Below are 26,027 nucleotides of genomic sequence, written 5' to 3'. Positions count from 1 at the left end.
TTCCGTTCAAATAAACCTGGAGTGGACACAAATACCTAAGGCTTTTAATATAAAACCAAAGACTGAATTGCTTCGAGTCCGGGTAAGACAGAGTGAGCTTCCAGGGGCCAAGGAGAGAGAGGCCTTGACTAGAAGGGAAGATGGCGACAGGTTTCAGACAAGACTTGCTACAGGCCTCCTGGTCCTCCCCTTCCTCTCCTGTGATGACAGCAATGAACACAAGATGCTGAGGACCTGATCCTAACGTGGGGAAAGGTGAGGGACAAAACTGGGAATGGGAACTGCTCCATGGGGAAAAAACAGTTACAGAGGGAGAAATAGTCAACAAAAGAAGGAATTTTGGGAAGAGGCCTCGTTGCGGGAGCACCTGGGACTAACCCCAACACCACACACCATCACCATGAGCAGGTCACTTCTCTTCAGCCCTTGGAACATGGGGAAGCCACAATCACAGACTGTGGGCAGCCTGATGCTGTGTGTGACCACTACAGCTGCTTTATGTGAACAGGTTCATAGCGAGTTCTTTGAATTCACATCACTTTCTCTCCCATCACTGTGAGCTCCTTCTTCCAGTTACACACTGCTCAAACAGTGCTATTAATGGGAATTAATCATTGACTTTAATCTTACACTTGAGATGATGAACTTGTAACACAAGATTTACCTGCAAGATACTGTGTCCGCTCAACCCAAGCGAGGTTTAGTGACACGCTCCGGCATTCCCAACACAAAACTACACCAGGAACTGTTTATGCTTGGGATGCACAGAGGAGGGAATACTGGAACTCACGGTGCTGGACATGGAGAAAGGCCAGGGATGCACCCAGGTGAGCAGCAGTGCTCATGCAGGGAGCTCTGGGACATGGCAGGACTCCTCCTGGATACACCAGAAGATACAGAGCTCCCATGGTTCTGAAAGAGAAAGAATCCTGGAGGTGGGGCTGCTAAGTTCAGTTGGAATATTCATCTCAAAGAACTCCCAAGAAACCGACTGGATTGAGCCAAAGAACACCAGGTAAAGCATTTTATGTAAGTATCATTTTCCTGTATTTTAATTCAAACTTTGCACATAGAACAAAAGAGTGAAACAATTTCATTTTTCAAATAAAAACCAACGTAAAAAGAAGCACCTGAACAGAATTACATTTAGTTTATAGTATTCTCCATGTTTGAACTTGCTTTGTAACCAATGGGCTTTATACTCAGTTCCCTTTGAGATGAGCAGCTGTACCTGCACAGGACGCAGAGGAATCGTGCCCTTGGGACAGGAGCAGACAGGAATGTGGCACATTGCCCCGTGCCTGTGGTGCCCTCACAGCAATGCGTCAGGTACCTGCCCTCCTGCAGCACCAGAGCATGCTCACCCTGGTCACTGCAGCGGGCACAGACACACTGGAGCTCTGGGCAGGAGCTGGAACAGAGATACATGCCCTGTTCCAGAGCACACAGCGAGAGGATAGGGAAGGAAAATGGAATATGAGCAGATGGACAGACAGGTCCAGGCAAGCCAGGTAGCAAGTGGGAGCTGATGGTCACAGAACCAACAAGATGGTGAGTGCAAAGGTGACCCCAAGTGACAGGAAAAGCTGATGGCACCGTTGTCTTTACGCTGCAGTGCGTACACTCTCCACCAGGTCCTGGAGTTTAAATTGTGCCTGAACAGCAGGACTGGCAATGAATCAGAAGCGTGACAGCAGCATCCAGTGTGCAATGTTCTCTCCCATCCGGTCACTCCAGCTCCACTGCGAGCTCCAAGCTGCTCTGGGGACCCGACAGGAATTGCTCCCATCTCAGTGCACTTAGGGCAGGACACGCTGCTGCTGGCTTGCGTACAGAAAAGAAACACCTCAAGCTACAGGAGTGACAAGTACATCACCGGTTTACAGGCAGGATACAAAACACCTCTAAGATTTGTATTGCATGGGTGGTCTGACTGAAAATACAAAACAAAAGCTGCTTACGTTGCTATCAAGAGCTTACAAGGAAATACGGAATCATAACACATACCATAAAGTGAATGCTTCTCCCAGACTCTCAAATAAAACCGAACAAATACTCGTTTGGGAATCTGCACCTGCTGAGTTTCAACTGGGCTGCTTTAGGGAAAGAGAAAACAAGACATGGAGCACACCAAGACCAGCTATTCCCAACAGGCCTCTCCATGGGTTCACAGAGCGTTAAGCTACTTGCACTGAGCACTGTCAAGTTCAGTGTTAAACAGCGACCTGCCTGATGCAGGTTTAACACGGAGCCAGGCGGATTGAGCCTGACTGCCCAGCACTATCTGCGAAGGGTCTGCACCTTTGCAGGACTGAAAGGTCCATCAGAAACCTGAGATAATGGCACGTGGCTGGCTGAGAGGACAGGCAGAACTTCACAGGCCAAAGATGGGAGCGCTGCTTCAGACAGGACGAGAGGCAAGAGCTTCCTGTAAACTTGAGCAGAGAAAAACTGAAAGGTGATCTCAACTTCAAGAGACCAGCTGCTGGACAGATATTCTGAATTGGGCAGGATTCACTGAATAACATTGCTATACATTTTCACATCCAGGACACAAAAGACTACTGCGGTGATGGAGGGTCCAAACCAGCATCTGAGCATCTCTCCTTCCCATCAGGGCAGGGAGATCTCTTTGGTTCTCTCCCTCCCAAGGCTGGTGTTGCTGCTTCATGTGCTCACCCAGCAGCACAATGCAGCTCAGGAGGGTTTGTCAGTCACACGGGTGAGTGTCACTGCAACTGCTGCAGAAGGACTCTAGACCACAGCATGCAGGGTCAGGGGAATGCTCCAATACCATCACACTGGGGGCAGGACAGGAGCAGCGAGGTGCAGGGTGGGAGAGGAACAACTAACACGGCATGAACGGGAGCGGGAAGCAGCACAGTGATGTTCATGTGCTCCAAACATGCTACATGGAGTGCCAACCCAGAGCTTCTGGTATGGAACACATCGGTGAGGGAGGGAAGGAAGCAGGGCATCTTTGGGTTAAAATAATAATGAAAACATTAGTTTTGCTACCAAAGAGTCAAACCTGAAACCAAAGGGCCGCAGAATATGGCTTTACTGAGCATCAGTTTGCATACTGCTTAAAGTTTATTCTTAAAAAAACAGCTTCTGAAAGTCACAACCAAGTCACGAAATTAAATTTAACTGAAAGATTATGAAAATAGCTGGTTTTGTTCAAACCATGTAAAAAATCCTCCATAATACATCGTCATATTTCCTTTTCAAAACTAAACTGGAAGATCAACTCTCAGCAGATTTAAGTGTATTACACATGATACTTTGTGAATTAAGATTTATTGATTTCCATTGTATTTGCTTTAAATATGGTTGAAGCTGACTGCAGAAAAGGGATGGTGAAATTTTTAAGTTAAAAGTAAACTAATGGTGAAAGGACATCACCTCTGGCTTCCCTCAATGCCTCGTTTGTCAGGGTTTATTAACAAGTTCCAGGACTGTCACATCCAGGGATGTCGGAGGCCTCCCCCAGCAGTGTCCTTTGCTTTGTGTCATTTTCCTGTGCCAGAGGTGAGCGTGCTTTCAAAAATACTGCCACTTGCCCAGCACCGTGTCTTTGATTGCATCAACATATTGAGTGGGTACCCAATAGACCCAGTAGTAAGACGCTTCTGTTGGGCCCAGCTGAAATGCCTGTGAAGTTAAAAATGACAACGTTTACAAACAGGAAACAAACAGCTCATACCACGGGGCGGGTACAGCCTGACCACTATGGACTCAGCAGTGTCTGCTGCTTCAAACACTCGGTGCATGCTCCTGGTATGTGGAAAGCAACTAAAAAAAGCTTCCTCGGAGAAATGAGAACGGCAAAGTAGCAGATAAAGTGAGGAGCTCCTTCCTTTTGTGATACCACAGCAGCAACAAAAGCTCTTGGCCAGTTTCAAGAACATGAGGAAATTATTCTGGAAGACAGAATCTGAAGCACAGCTCCAAAGAACTGACTGGAATGCACAGAGCTGAGAAGCCAAACAAGAACTAAAGACAATGACCATGATTCCATAGTCATAAGATTGCACGGAACTTTACATTCGGACATAATGTCCTGTTCTCAGCCTATGTCAGTGTTCATAGCTGAGGAGCACCATGGCAGCCAATAGCCTCTACCCTTGTGTTAGGGTGAGAGTGTATTGCAGCATACCCGAGGACATTTTCTTACATGGGCGATCAAAACCCCAGTATTTGGACAAAGCCTACACCAGCACCCTCCTGCAGGCAACGATTTTAAGGTGCAACATCTCCCACTTCTTCTAAAGAAGGAAAAAGACTTGTATAAAGGAACTTACTTCAGCATTAAAAGTTATTACTGTACTTTGGAAAGCAAGAACTCAATAAAACCCCATAGATTAAAAGAGACAAGAATTCAGAGGAATTAGCAGAGGTTTCTTCTTAAATGTGCTCCTCTTCTAGGCCCTGAACCAGATTCTCAGAAAATCGCATATGGAAAAAATACACAGCATGAAATCCCTATTTGTTTGTTTAACCTCCAGCAAGGCTGTTGTCTATGTGAATGTGCCATTTATGTGACTACAACAGAAACCAGAAATAAACTAGATACAGGGAAACACCGCTAAGAAATCGGGAGCTATATTGTGAGCATTCTTCTGCTAACACTATCGCCAGACAGAAGATATGAGGCAATGCTCAAGCACTTCATGTTTGTGTGAAACCAGCCCACATCCACAGCAGCAGATAACCACCATGCCACCCAAAATATTTACACTGACAGCACACCATGTCCACATTCCCATCTTCACACCACATGAGGCTGCTCTCACTATCCACCTCCAACTTGCTCTGTTTTAAAAGTCCTGCTTCGTGTATTTGCATGAAGTAATTAGACTGGATATATTAAAGGAGAGACATTACTTACCATCATGTGATAATCCTCATGTCCTTCAATAGGTTCACTCACCACATTTTTAATGGACCCCATGGGTAACTTTTCTGTTCTCTCTACATTAAAATTGATCAAAGTATTATTTCTGACATAGGATGCAGTAGTAGTTCATATTAATTTCAAATACCACCACCATTACCTCCAAAAGCTCCTCATGTCAGCAGTCTCCTCTGGCTGAACTTTGGCTACCTGCTGCTGAGAAGCCTGTTGTCCACATCACCACATACCCTCCCCAGGAATCCAATTGTGGACCCCACAGCTCCTTACATTTTAGGTCTCTGCATCACATTAGGCTCTTCGATGTACCTGATTCAAGCCTAAGCTGAGTGATGGGGATACCCTGGCTTTATTTAGTGCTTCCCCGTAAAGAACTCCACTTGGACTATCAAGATTACTCACCATAGCAAAGGCTGGTCCAGGCGTAAGGATATCCAGGACCCATTACCAAGGGTAGCTCTAAGCTCTACAGGTAGGTACTAAGCTCTACTGCAATGAGAGGTTGGAAACTAAATGAAGACAGGCTAAAGAGCCCTTTGAAAGCCTCCTCCTGGTTTTACCCTGAGGCACTGTTCAACTGTTACTATAAAAGCACAGGGAAGGAAATATGAGTAAATAGGGAGAGCAACAAAAAGAGAAATTGAAGAAAAAGATGCCTACAATTATGTGACAGAGTAATGTCAGCCAGAGGTAGGCAATAAGAAATGACAAAGAACGTGGTTCATGGCAGACTTCTCTCAGCTGCGTCCTCATTTCTATGACTTACTCCAAGGCCCTTCCTTTCAGTTCCAGCTTTCAGCGTTCACCTAAAATTACTGAGCTGACCCTGATCTACCCCACTCAGACTCACAACGTTCATTCACTGAGGAAAATCTTCCTTTGCATTCACAAATCAACTGCTCCTCACAGTACCTCAGCAACAGACAGATCGCCGTTATCAACACCTCTGACACAGAGCAACCGAGAAACATCTGCCTCTACCAAACCTCAGACTACACAAACCCTGCACAAAGTGACCGGTGAAGCACAGAGAGGCTGCGTGGAGGAAGAATCAGTTTCGACTTTCCAGGACTAGCAAGTGACAAACGGTGTTAACACCCAGTTGGTTTACTCTAGCCCTTATGTGCTGGCGCCTGACATGCATTTCTCGGCGCAGGAAGGAGCTTTCCCAACAACAGCCAGCAATTACAGCCATTCCCTAGAGGAAGCAAGCTGCTGCTAATTTGGGGAAGTAGGGAAACAGGTTACATGAAAGGGAGATGACTACAACAAGAATTAAATTTCACAGCTTAAGAAACTCTGATCTAGAACACTTCAGAAACACTAAACTTGAAACTCATCTAGAAGGTGAAGGAAATTACCTCAACGCTACGCCTGTGTCCAGGACACAGTATCAGTAATGTAAGCACCTGCTGCACAAACTTCCAAGGCAAAAAAAAAAAAAGCCCCATAAGTCTCACTCCACTGTTTAGCCCAGGAGGAAAATCACTGCAGCTGGTACCAAGGGAGGTTTCACAGCCACAAAAGTCTTCACAACCAAGTCTGTCCTAGAGAGGAAAGGTCAAAACCTCCCAGGATTTCTGCTTACTCTGGAAATAATGTAGCAGCTGGAGGTACCACCCGAAGCTACTATTACCACGCAACAAGGTTACTTTACTGGGACAGTGAGCAAGCACTTCTCTTCCTCTTGCTCATCACCCTGCTATTGCCCATCCTCGTCAAACGGCAGGAGCAGAGCTTCCCTTGGAGGCAGGGGCTACGCAAGACATCCTCAGCCACATATGCTAGCATCACAGCAGGTTCAGCTCCTTCTGGCACCGCTCAAGACAGTAAACTGATTCCTCTGCACAGCAGCACAGGCCAGGGTCTCTGCACTTGTGCATCACTGAAATAAGACACCCAGCTAATTTTGGTTGGAAGGACAGATAATGACAGAGATGCCAGCACTCTGAGTTTAATCCCACTTCTAAGATTCCCTTTCGAGCCTTAGCCAAGTCATTGAGCCTCTGTGGGATGCTGGCACCAAACCAATGTTTAAGAAGTGCTTTTGAGAGAGGCCAGAAATGCCAAATATTGTAATGTACGTTTGCAGCTGTGAACAGCAGATTGGAGCAGTCCTCCACTGGCACAATTGAGCTCAGGTTTTTCCAACAACACCAGTAAAATATCAAGTAATAGTCAATGATCTGGGCAAATGGCATCTGAAGAGCAAGCAAAATGTAATGTTAAAATACTGCAATGCCAGCATTATTCTCTAAGCACAATTTAGGCACACCAGGAGCTATTTCAGGGTCACACAATTTGCTTCTAGTCCCATTACCCACTATTCATCTCAGGGCTTTAGAGTTGCTCACCTTTTGTACCAATCCATAGCTGGTCTTGCTCAAGTTTAAAGGTCAATCTGACTTTCCCTCCAGACTTGTTGTACATGCCAGACAATGGCACTGTTGGCAGGCGCTCCTACAGAGTGGGAACACAGTAAGGCAAGGTGAAGGACTTGAACAGAAAAAGCTACATTCCCTTCACTTCTTAAGCACCAGGATGATCCATCTATTCCAGTTTTCTGCTAAGACAGTGAAGAACCATTGGGCCAGCAAAGATAGGTCTCAAACCACAATAAAAGCCTCTTTCCTGATCATGACAATGTCTCAAGTACTTATTTACTTACCTGAACACCTTTAACAGAAGGCATCACATCATCAGGTTTGCCTTTATCCAATACTTTTCTGTGTTGCTGCAACATAAAAGCAGAAGTTGGAATTTACAGAAACACAACAGAGCTTCCAGCTGCCCTTCTTGACAGTATTCCCCCAGCACTAGGAGACAGTTACAGACTATTCACAGTAACTTATCACACAGGAAATGGTTCATTTTCAGAGTTAACTGAGCACTTTCTGGGACAGTCTAAAGAAATTCTACAAATGAACAGAACCCCAGTATAAAGCAAAAGAACATCCCTTCTACAATATACGTATTCTAATATAGCTATCTAGAAAAAAATATCAGAAATGTTGAATCACATAGTTGGCATTTAGCAAGACAGCCTTAACAGTCAAGGGTTACATCCAGTGAATGGCAGAACCGGTGTGACAGTGCAACATACTGCAACAAACCAGAACAGATTAGAGCAGTTGTAACTAAGAAAACCACGCTCAGAGCTTGTAAGTTGCCGAGTACCTTTAAGCAATGATAGAGTGAACGTGAACTATGCTAAATTACAGAAAAACAAAAGCACGTTTCATGAAGGCTGCAGTTCAAGGAAGCGCTACCCAAGTTTTAACCACGTTTATTTTGAGGCAGGGTAATGCCTCGAGCTGAGAACCCTTCCTCAGCCCCACAACTGCAGCCCTGCGTCAGTGTGAGCTCCTTGCATGGCTCTGCACCTCCTGCTCGGAGGCAGCACTTCAAGGCACGAGAGGAGCATTGAACATCCACGCTCCCTTCAGTGCTGTGGCAGGTGAAGGAGCTGCTCTCTTGGTGTTTGTTTTAAAGACAGATTTTGGTGATCAAACTCTTTCATGCCAATAAAAATTAGTTCGATTTTAAGAAGAATTCATCCAGACTGTGTCTGACCTAACACCCTCAAAATACTTCCATTATTTACCATTTCTTATCTGAAACGCTGAGCCTGGCACCAGCACAACCGGTGCAGAGCTCTGCTAGCCTAAACAGTCTTCTGCTGCTAGAACTCCTCGGCCTTGAGCCCTCCTATCACTCGGCAAGGAGAAACAAACCCCAGCCTGCTCTGGGAAGGAAAAGGACCCATAGGTGACCACAAAAGAACTGCGTGACGCCCACAGCACCACCCCCCCTCCCCGCCAGCAGTTAGTGAGACATTAATAACCTTTTGTCTGCAAAGTGGCTCCTTTTTGTTCTCTTCAGCTTTGACCTCCTGTTGAGCGGCCTCTTTGGGTGTATTCACAGCCAAAACGTCGTTGATGGTGGAGCCAACCACCATGATCTTCGCTCCGTTTGTTACTTTGATTTCCCGCAAGGTTTTCTCCTCCGGTAGAAGTCCCTTGAACATAACTTTCTGCATGGCAGGGGGGAGGCCTAAGGGGCAAGCACAGCGGTTACGGCCCGGCCGAAGGCAGCGGCAGGGGGAGGCGCGGGCAGCGGCGGCCCCGACAGACCTGTGAGCGAGTGGATCTTCTGCTTGAGCTCGGCGCCCGTGCTGTCCAGCGCGAACCTCACGTCGTACTTGTTCTTGTTCCAGATCACCTTCAGCTCCACCAGCTCCCGCCCGCCCTCCCCTTCGCCGCCGTTGCTGACAGACGCCCGCGGGGGATCCCGCCGCTCCTCGCCCTGCGGAGACGACCCCGCGGCCGGCGAGGAGCCCTCTCCGCCGCAGCCCAGCGGCAGCTCCGGCGCCTCCACCTCCATGCCCGACTCCTCAGCACCTGCGGGCGAGCGGACAGGAAGAGCGCGGCCAGCGAGGACCTGCCCCGGCCCGACCGACCGCGTCCAACCGCGGCGCGCGCGAGCCCGGCCCCGCCCTACCGGCCCCTCCCCTCCGCTCCCAGCCCGGCCCCTCCCCGCGCCGCCGCCCGCCACCGGTACCGCGAGCTCCTACCATCGGCGGCGGCGGCGGCGGCGGCGGCCATGATGATTGTGTACAATGTGCCGCGGGGCACGCCGGGAAACGCCGCCGCGGCCTCAAGAGCCTCCCCGGCTGCCGTAGCCCGGCCCCTCCTGCTCTGCCCTGCTTTGCCCGCTCACCGGTGCGGCGCCGCGGGCCAGGCCGTCCCCGGAGCCCCGGCACGGGAGCAGGGGCAGGGCCGTGCCGGGCTCCCCCCGCGCTTTCCCGGGCTCCTCCCGAGGCTCCGGTGCCGGCGGGAGGAGCAGGAGGGTGGTGGCGCCTTTAAGGAAGGCTCCGCTCCCCGGGCTACGGTGGCGCGGGGATTGGCTGGAGCGCCCAGGCGGAAGTAGCGCCCGCGGCCACGTGGGCTGCGCGGCGGGATGGCGCGGGCGGTGCGCGGCGCCGCGGGGCCGGTGCGGGGCCTCGGCTCGGGGCCCGGCGGGGAGCGGGGCCCGCGGGTGCGGTTCGGGCCCAGCCCCACAGGTAACCCCTGGGCCGGCGCCCTCGGGGGCTCCGCTGCGGGCGGGGACGGAAAACGTGAATTCGGACTCTTGAGCGTGCGCGGGGCTCTGAGGCGCCTGCGGGCTCCCCGCTCAGTGCGGGCACTTCTTGACAAACACAGCACCCGCTGATGGGAGCCTGTAGGGACAGGCCAAGGGGAATGGCTTGAACCTGCCAGAGGGGAGGCTGAGCTGAGCTCTTGGGCAGAAGCTCTTCCCTGTGAGGGTGCTGAGGCGCTGGCACAGGGTGCCCAGAGAAGCTGTGGCTGCCCCATCCCTGGCAGTGTTCAAGGGCAGGTTGGACACAGGGGCTTGGAGCAAGCTGCTCTAGTGGAAGGGGTCCCTGCCCGTGGCAGGGTTGGAGCTGGAGGAGCTTTAAGGTCCCTTCCAACACAAACCAGGCTGGGGTTCTGTGATAAAAGTGCTGTCCAAGTCACCTCAATAAGAGCTTGGGAAGCTCTTGTTCCATACCAAGGGCCTACAAGGGCCATGCAGCTCAGCTCCCTGCCCAGCCAGTGAGCAGTTTCCATTGCAGATAGCATTTACTTGTCCAGCCCTGCTGGACCTCAGTTCTGACTCATTTGGTTCCTCATGGTGACAGGTTTTCTGCATTTGGGTGGCCTTCGAACCGCTTTGTACAATTACATTTTTGCCAAAAAGCACCAAGGGACCTTTATTTTGAGAGTGGAGGATACGGATCAAAACCGAGTGGTGCCTGGAGCTGCAGAAGGAATAGAAGACATGCTGGATTGGGCAGGTACTCACAGACAGCTTTCATTGTTTGCTTACTGAGAGCCTCTTCATGATTAACAGTACTTATACTGAGTATTTTTGCACAGTAGCTCCTGTGCAGCCTTTCAGACAATGAGTTGGATGCAATCTAGTTATTGCTATCTAGTTATTCTGGGCATCGGGGAAGTCCCACTGGGAGCATGTTGTGAAGCAGAAATAACTGCCCTGGCTTGGTTGCTTTTGTATTGTTTGCGAGATCCACATCTGTGCAAGTGTCAGAACGTGACAAAGGTGCGCAAGAGATGTGATGGAAAGGGCCGATGTTGGAGCTGACAGACCTCCCTTTGTACTGGTGTTTCAGGTATTCCCCCTGATGAGAGTCCTCGCCGCGGTGGCTCCTTTGGCCCCTACCAGCAGTCGCACAGGCTGGAGCTGTACCGGAGTGCCAGCGCCGAGCTGCTGGAGCGGGGCGCAGCGTATCGCTGCTTCTGCACCCCGCAGCGCCTGGACCTGCTGAAGAAGGAGGCTCTGCGCAGCCAGCAGACCCCGCGGTAGGACCCCCCTCTGCTGGGCCCTCCCCTCTGGGCTGCACCCTTGCAGAAACTTAGCCAGTAAGGTTGTCATCTCACTGCCCACAGTATCTGAAGGGGGCCACAAGGGTGCCAGAGAGGGACCTTCATCAGGGACTGTAGCGACAGGACAAGGGGTGATGGGTTCAAACTGAAACAGGGGAAGTTCAGGTTGGATGTAAGGAAGAAGTCCTTTACTGTGAGGGTGGTGAGGTGCTGGCACAGGTTACCCAGGGAAGTGGTAAATGCTCCATCCCTCGCCAGTGTTCAAGGCCAGGCTGGACTGAGCCTTGTGCAGTATGGTCTAGTGTGAGGCATCCCTGCCCGTGGCAGGGGGTTGGAAATAGATGGTCCTTTCCAACCCAAACCATTCTACGATTAACCCTTAGAGGCTGAAGGGAGTGACATCCAAAGATGAGGTTGTTTGTCTGGACACAGTGTGCAGGTTGCAGCTAAAGTCCCGAGGTCAGTTTAGAGTTTTGGCCATGTAAAATGGCTGCTGGGGGTGGTCTGTCTTGAGCTGAGACCCTTGTCCTCCCTTCTCCAAGGTACGACAACCGGTGTCGGCACCTGACGCCTACCGAAGTGGCTCAGAAGCTGTCACAGGGCCTCGACTGGGTGGTGCGCTTCCGGCTGGAGAAGGGGGTAGAACCCTTTCAGGACCTGGTCTATGGCTGGACCAAGCACGAAGTGGCTGAGGTGGAGGGTGACCCGGTGATCCTCAAAGGGGATGGCTTTCCCACGTACCACCTGGCGAACGTGGTGGATGATCATCACATGGGCATCAGCCACGTCCTGCGCGGAACTGAGTGGCTGACTTCAACGTCCAAGCACCTCCTCCTCTACAGAGCCTTTGGCTGGGATCCCCCTCAGTTTGGTCACCTCCCGCTGCTTCTGAACAAGTACGGGGGCAAGCTGTCCAAAAGGCAGGGGGACATCTTCCTGGAGCGCTTCGCTCAGGATGGCTACTTGCCAGAGGCTCTGCTGGACATCATAACCAACTGTGGCTCGGGATTCCCAGGTAGTGACAGCAGGGCACTTGCAAGGGTGCTTTGTGATGCTGCCTCTGGGGACAGGGTTAGGTTTGTTTTAATAGCTGAGAACTTTGACAGTGTTGGAAAGTTTCAGCCTGTCCCTGAGATGCCACCAGGGCTCTGCAGAGCTCTTGTGAAAGGCTGGCTGGTGTGCTGGAGCAGTGGGAATCTTTCTGCCTCTGTGCAGCCATTTAAATCTAGTTTGATCCATAATGAGCTCCCAGCTGGGACAACTCATCTCAAGGTGAAGAAACTGTCTGTGACCTCTTGGGAAAACTTGTATTCTGTGTTTAACGACTGCAGTGTCGTGTGTGACGTCTGTCACACTTCTTGTTTAACCTGAAAGGCCATGAGGAGTTGAGTCAGTGTCTCCTTTTGTTGCTCTTGCTGTGTGGGATCACAGATTAACTTGTGTTTCGGGAGCTCTGCTTGGGAATCAAATCTTTCTTGGGCAGCAAAGCCTCTTGGCTGAGAGTTGCTTCTTTTTGGCTGACTGATGCAGGGGCTGTTCCACCAAGGAAGGTAACAGAGCCAAGCAGAGTGTCCCAGTTTCCAGTTCCTCGCCAGTAGCTGGCAGAGCCTGCTTTTGGGAAGAGGGCAGCTTCTTATGCGTGCTACCAGTTCCCTCCTGCTTGCCATGGTGCATCCTGCTTGCTGCTAGCACTGCATAAGGGGCTGTCCTGTGCTGCTTCCTGCTGGGCTGTGCTGCTGCCCTAGCCCAGCAGTGACAAGTGGTGCTGCTGCTTCTCTGTGAGAGTGGAGTCGAATCATTCCCTTGTGGGGTTCTTTTGCAGTGAACCAGATGGGGAGGACCTTGGAGGAGCTGATCATGCAGTTTGAAGTAGACAGAATTACCACCCATTCTGCCCTCCTGGATCTGGAAAAGCTCCCGGAATTCAACAGGTATAAATATCAGTGGTGACTTTAAACGTGGTAATGGGTATGTCAGTGGGAGTTTATTCCTAGCACTTGGCTCTGCCTGGGGATTTTATTGGGTCAAGCATGGTCTCTGTGCAGCAGCTTTTTGGCTGTGCTACAGTGAAGTAAAAATTCCTGCTTGCACTGTTCCCACCTTCTCTCCCATCCTGTGCTTGGACACTGGTGTCAGGAACACTGTGAGCACCTCGGCATAGCGTAGGTGTAGTTAGGGGGATGCAAGGTCTTCAGTTCAGTTTCAAAATAGCATCTAAGAAGAGGCAACTTCTGCAAGTACACTTGTGTGCTACAAGGATGCTCTGCTGCTGAGAGTTACCACATCTTTCATTCACTGTGGTGCATGAGAGCTAAATGCTTTGTTGTAGAATGTGGTTCAATGCTGCTTTGCTGGCAGTCCTGCAGGTTTACTAGGTAAATGTGAGGTTGGGATGATTAGATTTGGTCTAACCCAAAGCAGTCCAAAAGCAGTTTTCTTTGTTGCAGGATTCACCTCACCCGTCACATAGAGAACGAAGGCCTGCGACAGAAGCTGATTAAAGAGCTGCAGTTGCTGGTGGAGCAGGTCTATGGGGATCAGCAAGTGGATCAAGAGGTTCTAGAAAAGGACTATGTGGAGCGAGTTCTCCTGCTGAGAAAGGTACGAGCAGCAGTAGCACCGTGTCACTGCTCTGGGGAGCTGAGGATTTGTGCCATTCCTGGATGAGACTCAGCTAAGCCCTGCTTTGATCTGAGCTCTGAAGCCGTGCAGCTTGCAGAGGGCTGTCCCTGCAGTGCTGGTGGTGGTGGCACACTCACTGCCAGCACCCCACTGCTCTTTAACTGGTTGTGAGGTTCAGACTGAAGAGGTTTGCTCCCCCCACAGCTTAACCCTGACCTTGACAGCTTTGCTTTCTTTCTCCAGGGCCACATAAGCTTCCTGAAGAATCTGGTGTCCAGTGATTATTCTTACCTATGGGTCAGGCCCTCGGTGTCCCGAGAGCAGCTACAAAGTATGTCTGGGGAAGCAGATGAAATAGGAAAACTGGTCTTAGGGTAAGTGTGTCTTCCCAGCTCTGTGCACAGCCACCTGCCTGCCCCAGAGCATTGCTCTTGGCTGCTGTATTGATGTGGGACATGCTCACTGTTTAATTTGCTCACAGGGATGTGCAGACAGTCCTTCTGGGCCAGTGGGTTCTGGGGAGGTTTGCCAATCTCTCACTGCTGCCCCATGCCCTCTGCTACTCCACACTCTGCAGCTAGGTGGCTGGTATGTCAGTCACCTTTCCAGTTCAGATCTCACATCTGGCCTAAAATGAGCTCTGAAAGACAGTTTTGGGAGTGATGGAGGTGGCAGTATCTGCAAACTGAGCTGTTATTTCCAGCTCTCTGTAAAGCTGGTTGCCCTTAGTCCTTTGTCACAGCAAAGTGGTAGCTGAATCCGTGTGATGGTAATTGAAATGTCAGAGTATGCACTGTCCTGAAGGGATAGTAGTTCTGCTGCCTACAGTGGAGTAGTATCAGAATGGCTTCTGCATCTCTGAAACTCAGATTATTAAAGAAGAAATCAGAATCACTGCTTTTCCTGCAGTTTTCCAGGTCCTTGGCATAATTCTGTGATTTAAGCTTGGTGCTTGCTTTGCTGAACCAGTCACTTCTGGGTTGGAATCCTGTGGGTTGTGTCCCTAATCTGTGAGGACATCATCTCTCCTAAAGGCTCATGACAAGGCAGGCGGCTGTTTTGACCGTGGAGGAGTTGAACAAAGACCTGAGAAGCCTCCACCAGCAAACCAAAGAGACCAAGTACAGCAACGTGATGCAGCTCCTTCGCTTGGCTCTCAGCGGACAGCAGGTAAAACATATACACTCTGAGACTGTGACATTCTTGTTTTCTTTATCAGCTATCTTCTCTCTGATTGCAAGATACTGGTATCTGACATCTCACAACAACTGACAGCAGTTCCTGTTACAAGGGAGTGCACTGATACACGGGAGTTCTGGAAGAAAGAGCTGTTCTGAAAGTCTCAAAAAGGCAGAAGTTGTCCAAGCATGAATGTGCTGGTCTTGGATCTGAAGCTGGAGAAGCTGCAGGACCGGCTGTAGGGAGTGTTGGCAGGGTTGTGGGTGTTGGGCAAATGTGGAATTTTATGTGCAACCTGCTTGGACATAGATCAAACCCAAGTTTTACTGAAGTTCTTCAAAGCCCAGCCCTGGCTGATGCTCTGGCATCAGTCCTTCTGGATCACTTTAACCACTCTTTCTTAGTATTTTACTTCAGGAGTGAAAAAAAACCCAAAGCGTTCTTTTGAGCTTGGTAATAAACCTCCACCCTTGGTCTAACAGCAGTCTGATAGCTCATCACTCTTATCACTTTCATTGTGGTGATACATAAGCACGTGCTGAAAAGTGTAAGGTTTCCATCTGTGCAGTGATGTGCAATGACTTCTCCTGTTTTTGCAGTGTGGGCCGAGCGTTGCTGAGATGATGGTGACTTTGGGACCCAAAGAAGTGTGTGGACGGATACACAAAGCCCTGTCCAGCTAATGCCAGATCTGAGCTCCAGGAATGACCTGGCAGGCAGCCCATGGACTTGGATGGTGTAGGCAGCACCCGTCGGAGTCCCAGACTTGTAGTTTTTGATCTCAACATGATGATCTTTAATCAGACGAGCTGAGCTTTAGACCAGGCAGGTGTCATCGTGGTGTGTCCAGGTCTGTATGTATCTGCACTAAGCATAAGCCACTTTGGCTGAGAGAGGAACCAAATACAGATTGAGGTCCGTCCTCCTGCTGTCACCTCATGCAAATAGCCTGGTTTGCAGGCTGGGAGAACAAGATGTTTATCACTGGTTAAATTCAGGCCACACAGACAGAAATAAGTGCTTTTTCTGACATGGGCACGGTTCATCTTGAGCGATCAGTCTGTATTTGGAGAGGCCCTCGCAATCAGGGTACCTACAGCTATGACTGCGCAGGTCCCCACAGATACCCTGGGGTGGGTATTTATAGGTATATATAAATATGTATACATACAGTGCGTGTATTACAGCAGCCCCAGGCTGCTCGGAGAGGGGGACTGCTTCCTGTGAACGGTCACGCGTGTGGTACTGCTAAAGCTGGCCCTGCCCGGGGGCCTGGGACGTTTTCCTCCTCTTCGGATGATGATTTATGATTAAAGGAACGTGGTGAGTTTTGGTTCCGTTCTCGCCCACGCTCGCTCTGCACCCAGCGAGGGGAGGAGCCGCCAGCAGGGGTGTGTTTGTGGGCTGGGTGTTTCATGGGCCCAGCCCGTGGAGTGCGGGTCCACACCAGGCAAACGTGTGGGCTGCCCGCGGGCGAGCAGCGCGCCAGGAGTGGGGGTGGATCCGTTTCCTGCTGCCGGCGGGATGGAGCTGGAGCCCGAGCCCATGGCCGGTGCCACGGAGCTGGAGCGGTGGCTCAGTGAGTGGGGCTGGGGCCTGAGCGGGAGGGCGCTGGAGCAGCCTCAGCTCCATGGGGAAGGGCCCATCTCCTCCAAGGAGCCCCTTTAGGGTGATGTTCGTGGGGGCTGTCTTAACCTGCTGCGTCTTTCCCACTCCCCGTCTCTCCTGTCCTTCGTTGTCCCCAGTCCTGCCCAAGCTGAGTGCTTGAAGAAGGTTATTCCTCAATCCAGCCATGCAGGCAGAGCTTTGGAATGCGTACTTGTGCAGCCCTGTTTCAAAAGGGTGACCTGTGCCTCTGTTCCTGCACAGGAAAGCTTGTCCGGTCCCAGGAGAGCTGCCTGTAAATGCTTTTAAGTTTCCCGTGCTCTGCACTAAAAGGAACCTGATGCTGCTGCTTTCAGCACCTTGGTTCCTGCCTGACTTTGACTCTGAGGGTCCCCCGAGGACTCTTTAGGCAGGTTTTAGTACCAGCTCTTTCCTGCTTGTCCTGTGCCTTCCACTTCTGCCTGGTTTACAGAGAGCCCTAGAGCAGGCGGGAGCAGCAGGAGGTCGGAGCTGCTTCCTGCCTTGTGCCCTTCCTCCTTGTGCCCTCACACACTTCTCAAGCTGAGGCTGTTTTCATGTCTTTTTGTTTCCTGTGTAAGACAAAGCCACTGAGCCAGGTATCCCTGAGGAAAACTGGGAATGCATCCAGCGGTTCTGTGACCAGGTGAACGCTGACACGGACGGGTAAGGCAGGCAGATGGCTCTGGGGGTTTGTTCCTGGCTGGGTGCCTGGCTCTGACCTTCCCTCGTGGCTGCAGGGAACAGGGCCTGGGACAGAGCTGAGAGCCTGGCTGGGCTCTTCTGCTCCTCAGCGTCAGTATTGCAGAGCTGTGTGGTGTGGGGAGGCTAGTGTCTAGGAATGGGCTCTGGTGTCCATTGCTGCGTCTCTGCTGCTCTGTCACCAGACTCTTGGGAGGCTGGCCAAGGAATCCTGGGTGGGGATCTGCAGGGAAGCCTTGGGTGAGCTCAGCTTCTGCTTTTCCTTTCAGAGAGGTGGGAGATTCCACAGCGCAGCAGACAGTCTGGGCTCTGTGATAAGGAGCAGGAACTAGTTAAACTGGTCAAAGCTTACCGATGCTCTTCCTTCAGAGCAGACACTCATGTGTTCATGCCATGTAGAGGGTTGTGAATCAGCACTTGCTCTTTGCAGCAAAAATCAGCATTTGTTTTTTTTTCGGGAACTTGTACATTGTCTGACTTGCTTCTAATACTCCCCAGCCCATTGCTTGCACCGAGGCTGCTGGCACATAAGATACAGTCACCTCAGGAGATGGAAGCTCTCCACGCACTCACAGTAAGTGCTTTCATCCACATGCAGAGAGGCAGCAGTAATTTGGAAACAGAGTTTGGGGGGAGAGGCACAACAGCTTCTTTTTCTCTTGGATGTCTCTCCCTTTTTGATGTCTCTCCCTTTTAACTTTCCATTGCACAAGGAATCCAGAAACTTGGGTGTAAGAAGGAGGAACTGCTGCTGTTTCTTCCCCTGTCGCTCTGCAGAGGGGTTTCGGTGGTCTGCAGCTTGTGCTGTTTGACCTGAGGTTCCATCATGGGATCACTGGCCCAAAAGTTATTAATGATACATAGAACAGAGCAGATGGTCTTAAACGTGCCGCTTAAGAAGGGTGGATGGAGGAAAAATACATGTTCTTGCTGCACAACTTTCCCAATATCGTGTTTGTGAATGCAGTGCCAGAAAGTTCTTAGGTTCAGTGTTAACAGTGGCACAGTTTTCCCCCAAGACTTGTGTGTGCAGTGTCTGGTTTGATCTCTGCAGGTGCTGGAGACCTGTGTGAATAACTGCGGTGAAAGGTTTCACAGGGAAATAGCAAAGTTCAGGTTTCTGAATGAGCTGATCAAAGTGCTGTCCCCAAAGGTAGGTGATCGTGGTCCTGCTGCACATTGTTGGCGGGGCGGGCTGTTTGCTTTGTGCTGCGTATGAAAACTTAGACTGAATCTTGCACAGAAGAAGAGCAGAATTCATTCTGTGCCTCCATGCACCAGGACTGGATGTGAATCCCCTGTAAAAGGTGTCAGCCGGGGGCTCTCTCTGTCCTGCAGTGCCTGTCAGGATGAGAAATGGAGATGTGTTTATCAGAGCCTGTGATCCCCCTGCATTACCCCCGTCTGCATCACAGAGCAGGCCTGCAACTTTCTTAGATACCCTTCTCAGCAACCCAGTAATCAGCTTCCCTTTTAGTGGGTCCCGTAGATATTTGCCACTTGCACAGGCTTTGTTTTCCATGAGATCACCTGGACAGCAGAGCTGCAAAGAGCTCGTTTCAGGAAGAGGTTTAACTGAGCAGTAAAACCTCTTCTCTCAGTGCCAGGTTTGGTAAAGGTGCTTCAGTGGAACAGCACAGTGTAACCTAAGTGTCAGAGTTGTGTTTGCTGTCTTGACAGAGCAGGTATTGTTTAATGAGTTTAAAATGCCTTGTGCTTGTGTGTGGCTTTTGCCATTCTGGATGTTTTTGTAATGCATTAAAGTGAGTACTCATAGTGAGAGAAATCAGAGAGCATCCAAAGACAAGTTTCGTTTCTCATTTTGTTCTGTTTTTCCTAAAATAAACCAATCTGCTTTTGGTTTCAGAGCCAATAACTGATCAGAGAAGTTCTGAAATTATTTCATTTTGATTGTTGTATAACATTTAGGTAATTATCATACACTTAATAGCATTCCCTGTATTTACAGCCACAGCAATCCACATTACTTCCTGTACTGCAAGACACCCAGTTGACAGCACGAGGAATGAAGTGCTGGGCATCTGTTTGCTACTTAGACTCTGCACACAGACATTGGGGGGCCAGACCCAGATGCACTACCTGGCACCAATTCCTTACCTTTAAACTTTGTTGTCTGTTTGGTTTTCAGTACTATGGAACCTGGTCTTCAGCAAAAGTCAAGTCAAGAGTCACAGAAGTGATATTCAGTTGGACAGTCTGGTTTCCTCAGGAAGTTAAAATTCGGGATGCTTATCAAATGCTGAAGAAACAAGGTTTAGTTCTGCTATTTCGGTTTCCTTTTTAGCCTTCCAAGTGGCACAGTTGGAGAGCACAGATGTGTCCTCTTCAGCCTGTGACTCAGCTTTTCCTAAAACATTGTGTGTGAGGTCAAGAGGACACGGGTCACACTTACACGCTGTTGGGGTCCTTAAGGGTGTATGGAACTGTTCAAAGAGATGTATCAAAGAACAGCTTTGCTAAAGAGCAGGCTGGCCTCGTGCCTCTGTTCTCACAGTGCTCACCACTGGTGTGCAGGGAAAAGGTACAGGACAAACTTGGGGATCTCTGCCCTGGAATTCTCTCCCGGGAAGGATCTGTGGAGGGGTGAAGGAAATAGGTACAAAGTCCAATGAACTGTTGAGTGTTCCAACAGCGTGGGTACCACTGAGCAACTGTTTTTACCCATTGCAGGGATTGTAAAAGAAGACCCCAAATTGCCAGAAGACAAAATTTTGCCTCCCCCTTCTCCGAGGCCTCAGAATTCTATTTTTGACACAGATGGAGAGAAATCCAAGGTAAAACCTCAGGGTTTCATGCCTGCCCCTCACCAATTTGTACTGATGAGCAAAGAAGCTCAGTTGTGCTTTGGGAGCTTTGCCTGTTTCAGACAGTATTTTTAGGATGATGCTGGTGCTTTTTGCTGTACAACAGCAGAGAATTCCTTCGTGCTTTATCAGAAGTTTTTGCCTAGTAAAAGTGAAACATTTTACAGGAAAACATCCGCTTCTATTGCCCTTTCCCAAGAGAGGGTTTCTCTTTTACAGAAATTCTACAAAGCCAGAGTGTTCCCATTCCCAGAACATCCAAGCCGTGTGTGCAGGCAGCTGTAGGAGGCAGCAATATAATCTGGATTAGATGATGGGACGTGAGCCCACATATTTCCAGGATTATAGAAACTATTCTGACAGCGGGTGTCTCAGTATCTGCTCTTATGCGATGTGTGCCTGGAGCCTGCTGCTCACTCACTGCTGTCCCATGCTCTCCCCTCGACAGCTCTTGGCAAGGCTTCTGAAGAGCAACCACCGTGAGGACCTGCAGGCTGCCAACCGACTGATCAAGAGCATGATCAAGGAGGTGGGGAGCCCCTGGGTCAGGAGCTGTGCTTGCAGCAGGGAGGGTGGGAGGTGACTTGGCAGTTCAGGCTGTGACCAGGACCCCTGTTCCTGACCATAGGGCTGCCCAGAGGAGGGAGGATTTTCAGGATTTGTTGTTAGCCAAATCATCACCTACCTTTATGTCATTTTTCATCGCAGGAACAAGAAAAGTCAGCTCAGGTGTCCAGAAGAGTGAACACCATCAGTGAGGTTTCTGAGAACGTTAAACGTATGGATGAGTTATTAGAAAACTACAAGAGACAGGAACTATCCAGATCTGACCAGGAGGCCCTACAGGTAAATGCTCTTCCGCAGGTGATTCTAGAGACAGAGAACTGTGAGGATGCCTGGGATCTCCTGAGCAATGTTCTGAAACATTTCCTTCCACAGACTCTGTTTCAACGCTGTGAGAAGCTCAGGCCGCTGCTCTTTCGCCTTGCCAGTGAGACAGTGGATGATGGTGAGGCTTTAGGTAAGAGCCAATGCTGTCCTTGCCTTTCTTTGCAGCTAAGCTCAACTGCCTTTGCTTTGACAAGTAGGGTGTGCCCTTCCCTGGGAGGGGGAATGCTTCAGCACTTGCTACCCAGCAGGCAGAGCTTTCCATTTCACCTTTAAACCGTGCCCCCCATGGAAGTGGCTTAAGTCTCCTCTGACTTAAATGATTCAGGAAAATGATTCATTTTCACTTGGAGCCCAGAGTTAAACAGTGGCCAAGGTGGCTGTCATGTTAACGGGGTCTTTATGCTAGTAAGGGGGAAGATTTCATCCCCTCACCTGTAACTTGATGGGTTTGTTACCGCACCAGGATTGATGAGACCCTTGAGCCCCATCAGCCCATTGGAGCCCTCCACAGGAGCTCCACGCACTATATCAGAGGGTGATTCCACTGCTCTGTTCCGGGTACACGGTACCACATTCATCCACCAAGTTAAAAAAGTTCTGAAGTAAGTTTTCAAGCTAATTTTAAGTGAATTTGAGTCTCCAGAAACTCACACAAAGTAGATCTTAACTGAGAATTGTTACAGTGAATCATGTTTTTCTCACTTGTGAACTCCTTGTTGTGAGTGAGAAGGTTGAATGTGGGTGAAGTTGAACTTTGTGTTATGACATTAATGGTGTGTTTCTTCTCTTGTTTTCCAGCTGAGATACTGCAGGCCAATGACAAGCTCATCCAGGCACTCGGACAATACAGGCAGGTTGTAGCCAGCCGTGAAGATGGGGCTGGAGGAGGTCCAGTCACCAGCTCTGTGGATGCACCAGGTAAAGAGTGTTCCATGACAGCTCTGTTCCTACTCATCAGTGTGAGCGGGGTTTGGAAGGGAAGTGCTTCTTGGAAAATAAATGTGGCTAAAACCCTGTAACACAGGAAAACTGTTACGTAGCCATCGTTTTCTTTCACGTATGGCTGATAGAAGGTATTCTTGAGGTTCTTCCCCAGGAGTCCTTTTGGGCATGCCTGTGCTGTGGGTACACAGTTCCATTCAGGAGGTTTCTCTTTAACTCTTTCTCCTATTTCCAAGCACACCAACCACCCCGAAGGCGCATGAAGAGCTACACCCTGATTGACTTCTCTGAGCTGGAGGCGACATCCCAGTGTGCCACAGACCAGTCTGCAAACACAACCACCACCTCCTGCCACGGCAGCACCACCTCTGCCTGTCTGCTCGAGGAGGAGCTGAAGTCATTAGGTTTGTCATTGCGATTCAGTGCCATGTTATCCCTGGTGACGGGGGTCATGGGGTTTAATACAAACACAACTTGACTCTAATGTTGGCCCTAGGAGGACATAGACCCTTTCAGGCATGAGTTTTCAAGAATGTAGTTTCTTTATTGGTGTTAGACTGTAGACAGACTGCTGCTAGACAAGAAGGGAAGAACCTGTGCAAAACCCTTGTTTTCTGTAACTGACCTGTGACATTTTGGCATCTTTCTTAGGTCTCAGCAACTCTCCAGTTGTACAGAAACCACCTTCTGATTTTGGCTTTGCAGAGGTGAGTGATCCTCAGCTGCTTTAGTCCATAAGGTACAAAGGACAAAAATCAGATGTGATTCTTGATCTAGCTTTCTCTGGCAGCCTTTGTTACACTACCTGGTTCTGAAGGTGAAACTGGAACCCGCCTGCTCTGCCAGGAATTTCTCAGTCGCAGTTTGCAACCAGATTACTCATTTCTACTTTAAGTAGCGTTATTAAACCAGAGGTGATTTTTTAAGAGGATTTTTGCTGATGTTCTGTACCATGAACCAGAAGTGCTTGTTTTTCAGACTGCTGTATGCAATGGGTATGGTGAAGTTGTAAGTGCTGCTCAAACACTGGGACTGCAGGAGGGCTGGGAAGACCCCTGTTCAGAGAAGAACGCACTTCAGGGCCTGTTTGATCAGCTCTCTCCACCCCCCAGCAGCAGGACGTTATCTTGGTAAGGAATCTGTGCATAACACAGTCTGACTTTGGAGATGAGGAGTACAGGTTTACAGCACTGAGGTTTAGGGAAACCTTCCAGGTACACTGGTTAGGGATGACAAGCTGTCCATCCATGCACGGGCTCTTCAGCTGTTACAGACCTGCTAATGGAGCTTTGTAATTGCACACCAGAGTCAGGAACTTGAGGAGACAAATCCCATGGCTTAGGAACAAGGTGATATTGCACTAAAACAACAAAAACCTTGTCCCTGAGCTAGAATTTACTTCAGTGTCACTGACTAGAGCTCCAGAGTCTGTGCACAGGGAGAATGGATTTCCAAAACCTGGAAACAAACTTCATGATGGTAACAGAAATCAAAGTCTGCCTTAGTGACTGCTGACACAGCAACTTCTTCCTTAGAAAACAGACAGGTTGTGAATTTCTGAAGAACTCTGAGTGTAAGCTTGTATTTTCTTTATACCTAAAAGGGATGAGGGATTGGGATACATATGGAATCAGCAGCAGATGGTACACACCATAGAGTCTCCCCAGTTAATATAAGCTTTCTACATGCTTTCTTTCCAGGGATTTATCACCAATGACATTGCCCTTCCCAGATCTGCCAAATAGCTCAATGGCAGATACCTCATTCTCCAGTCTAGACTACGAGCTGAAGCCTGCTGCCTCTTTGCATCCAGCTTCCCACGATGCTTCTCTAGAAAACCTTTTTGTCCCTTTAATTTCAATTACACCGAGTAAGTGCAATGATTTCTGTGCCCCAGCTTGGCTTGCTAGAGCTCTTCTGTGATTTTTGCAGGGGAGCAAGCCGAAGTAGCTTCATGCTGTATGGGTTGGCTGGAGAAAAGTAGTGACTGTTCTATGAAGGACTTAATGTACCTGAGAATTTGAGCAAGTGCTAGGGATCCTACCATGGAAATGTCCTTGTCCTCCCTACTCAGCAGTCAGGACTCTTCTGCCTCCAGTCTCTCAAGTGAAGGATTTGCCACATTCTGGAAGGACTGGATGGTGATAGGCAGGTGTGGATTTACCAGGCACTGGTCATAAGGGGCCACATCTTGTGTGTGCCAGTCATCTCTCCTGGATCCACACCTGACATCTCTGGCTGGCTGTTGAAATCCAAGTGGCTAAATCTCCAATTTAGACATTCAGATTCCCTTCTCTGCCTTCGAGGTGAAATGTACATCCCAGGCAGTGCTGTATTGCTGCTTGCTCTGTGAGTTTGCTGGAGGAAGTAAAATTTTGAGTGTTTCCTTTCTGCTGCTCCTTATCCCATCTTTGCTGTTCTGCCCTCAGGAAGGGGAATCCATGCTTCTCCTCTTGTCTCCGGCAGGTGGTATCTGTCCACTTACTGTGTTCGATAGGAATGGTTTCAAGGCTATGCTCCACTTCTGCAGAGACCCTGCTCCTGGCCGACCAGACGTGCTGGTGATGGTTCTTTCCATGCTGAGCACATCAGCTCAGCCGATTAAGGACATCATGTTCCAGGCTGCAGTCCCAAAGGTGAGAAGCCTGTGAATGAGTAGCAGAGAGTGGGACTTCAGAAGTGTCCCGAGGAGAAGGTTCACTGCTTCTTGCCTGGGAGTTGCCTCACTCATTGGAAACTGCAGGGCTTGCTTTCTGAAGGGTGAACCTGTTGTATGGTGGGGCCTGCAGCACAGAATTGTCTATTTAGGAGTATCTGCCTTCAGATGCAGGCTGTCGAAAGAGGTGCTTTTCATAAAATGACAGCATCTGGCTGGTGTATCTTTAACCAGCTCTGTGGCTTGGTGGTACTCCCAGTCCTTGTCCCGCATGGACCAAAAGGCCATTCCTTTTGTTTTCTCTTCCAGACCATGAAAATAAAGTTACAACCAGCCTCTGGTTCCGAGCTGCCTGCCTTCAGCCCTCTTCTCCCCCCTGCTGTGCTATCCCAGGTGCTGCTGCTCTCCAATCCACACAAGGTATGTGTCATGGTTGATTCTGCTGGTGGAGCACTCAGAATGTCACTGTAGTGGTGGGGTGTTTGTATGAAAAAGGGGGAGAGTGTTTTCAGTGGGGACAGAGCACACTGGGCTGTTGGGGGAGCATTTTCCCCACTGAAACGGCTTTCAGAGGTATTATTTGAAGGATGGAATGGGCAGTTCTGCTTCAGTCCACCTGCAGATGGCTCCTGGTATGCACCATGCAGATGTCTGCAGCTGGTGGAACATGCCACCCCAGGCACAAGCAGTTGTGTTGCACTGGTGAATGATCATGGACCAAAGCTTGATGTAAGGAATCCTCTATCACCACGAAGGCTGGGCAGGCCGGGATTGCCAGGCATGCCCTGGGGACATTTGCACAGGTCTCCCAGTTGCTCCTTATGTGCTTATGAAGATCCAGGTCTTCCCAAATGGCTGAGGTGTTCCTCTGCCCCTTCAGAGGGTGACTCACTGCAGCAAGGGGGGTGGCTGAGCTCTGCAGCCATGAAATGCCCCTCTCTGTTCCTTTCTCTCACAGGATCCCATCCGGCTGAGGTACAAACTCGCATTCACCCAAGGCGTGCAGCCCTGCAGCGAGGTGGGAGAGGTGACCGGCTTCCCGGAGCCAGAGCTCGGCGGCAGCAGCTAGAGTTCAGCAGGCTTGGACATTACCATGGAGCCTTAGCTCTGTGTGTGGGGAGGGACTACATGCCAGCAGGGCCGGCCTGCCCCCTGGTATGGAGCGATCTGCCATGTCCTGCTTCCTTTTGGGTTTTGGGTCGTTATTCGGCAGGAGGGGTGTAAGCTGCCTGCTCCTGCCATGGCCTTTCACTGGAGCTGACCCTGCTTTACAGAAGGCTGCTGCA

At 49.9% G+C, this 26,027-nt stretch overlaps 3 protein-coding genes across 4 annotated transcripts; 2 read left to right on the top strand and 1 right to left on the bottom strand.

Moving 5' to 3' along the window:
- Positions 1 to 1,036: 1,036 nt before the first annotated feature.
- On the bottom strand, positions 1,037 to 9,564 carry UBFD1 (ubiquitin family domain containing 1). Of its 2 annotated transcripts, XM_057398043.1 has the most exons (7): positions 9,489 to 9,563; positions 9,049 to 9,315; positions 8,760 to 8,968; positions 7,584 to 7,649; positions 7,270 to 7,375; positions 4,892 to 4,974; positions 1,037 to 3,654 (listed from the first exon to the last, which is right to left on the bottom strand). In XM_057398043.1, exons 1-7 carry the CDS (start codon positions 9,517 to 9,519, stop codon positions 3,544 to 3,546), a joined length of 873 nt encoding a protein of 290 aa, XP_057254026.1. In that variant the 5' UTR covers positions 9,520 to 9,563; the 3' UTR covers positions 1,037 to 3,543. The 2 variants fall into 2 exon arrangements, with proteins under 2 accessions (XP_057254026.1, XP_057254027.1); XM_057398044.1 differs by lacking the exon at positions 4,892 to 4,974 and having other exon boundaries at positions 9,489 to 9,564.
- Positions 9,565 to 9,874: 310 nt separating this feature from the next.
- Positions 9,875 to 16,099, top strand: EARS2 (glutamyl-tRNA synthetase 2, mitochondrial). The gene is made up of 9 exons (XM_057398004.1): positions 9,875 to 9,977; positions 10,596 to 10,751; positions 11,088 to 11,277; positions 11,844 to 12,316; positions 13,124 to 13,232; positions 13,749 to 13,902; positions 14,167 to 14,297; positions 14,958 to 15,093; positions 15,702 to 16,099. Exons 1-9 carry the CDS (start codon positions 9,875 to 9,877, stop codon positions 15,783 to 15,785), a joined length of 1,536 nt encoding a protein of 511 aa, XP_057253987.1. The 3' UTR covers positions 15,786 to 16,099.
- Positions 16,100 to 16,564: 465 nt separating this feature from the next.
- Positions 16,565 to 25,842, top strand: GGA2 (golgi associated, gamma adaptin ear containing, ARF binding protein 2). The gene is made up of 17 exons (XM_057398042.1): positions 16,565 to 16,681; positions 17,307 to 17,391; positions 17,926 to 18,001; positions 18,482 to 18,580; positions 19,577 to 19,700; positions 20,119 to 20,222; positions 20,701 to 20,781; positions 20,961 to 21,098; positions 21,192 to 21,273; positions 21,942 to 22,061; positions 22,322 to 22,489; positions 22,737 to 22,792; positions 23,064 to 23,215; positions 23,786 to 23,955; positions 24,552 to 24,721; positions 25,051 to 25,161; positions 25,700 to 25,842. Exons 1-17 carry the CDS (start codon positions 16,627 to 16,629, stop codon positions 25,808 to 25,810), a joined length of 1,902 nt encoding a protein of 633 aa, XP_057254025.1. The 5' UTR covers positions 16,565 to 16,626; the 3' UTR covers positions 25,811 to 25,842.
- The last annotated feature ends 185 nt before the right edge of the window (positions 25,843 to 26,027 follow it).

This window comes from Pezoporus wallicus, unplaced genomic scaffold, assembly GCF_028554395.1.
Source record: "Pezoporus wallicus isolate ANWC-B61680 ecotype Strahan unplaced genomic scaffold, APGP_CSIRO_Pwel_v1 contig_6274, whole genome shotgun sequence".
In the NCBI taxonomy this organism is placed as follows: domain Eukaryota; kingdom Metazoa; phylum Chordata; class Aves; order Psittaciformes; family Psittacidae; genus Pezoporus; species Pezoporus wallicus.
The sequence above is the reverse complement of the archived record's forward strand: the minus strand, read 5'-3'. Positions and strand labels throughout refer to the sequence as shown.

Coding starts and splice junctions, on each gene's coding strand:
- GGA2 (XM_057398042.1), top strand. CDS start 16,627: ATGGAGCTGGAGCCCGAGCCCATGGCCGGTGCCACGGAGCTGGAGCGG. Junction 19,701..20,118: donor TCAAATGCTGAAGAAACAAG/GTTTAGTTCTGC, acceptor TACCCATTGCAG/GGATTGTAAAAGAAGACCCC. Junction 22,490..22,736: donor GGAGGAGCTGAAGTCATTAG/GTTTGTCATTGC, acceptor CATCTTTCTTAG/GTCTCAGCAACTCTCCAGTT.
- EARS2 (XM_057398004.1), top strand. CDS start 9,875: ATGGCGCGGGCGGTGCGCGGCGCCGCGGGGCCGGTGCGGGGCCTCGGC. Junction 9,978..10,595: donor GTTCGGGCCCAGCCCCACAG/GTAACCCCTGGG, acceptor TCATGGTGACAG/GTTTTCTGCATTTGGGTGGC. Junction 10,752..11,087: donor AGACATGCTGGATTGGGCAG/GTACTCACAGAC, acceptor CTGGTGTTTCAG/GTATTCCCCCTGATGAGAGT.
- UBFD1 (XM_057398043.1), bottom strand. CDS start 9,519: ATGGCCGCCGCCGCCGCCGCCGCCGCCGATG. Junction 7,650..8,759: donor AGCCACTTTGCAGACAAAAG/GTTATTAATGTC, acceptor TTTATGTTGCAG/CAACACAGAAAAGTATTGGA. Junction 4,975..7,269: donor GCTATGGATTGGTACAAAAG/GTGAGCAACTCT, acceptor ATTTTAATGTAG/AGAGAACAGAAAAGTTACCC.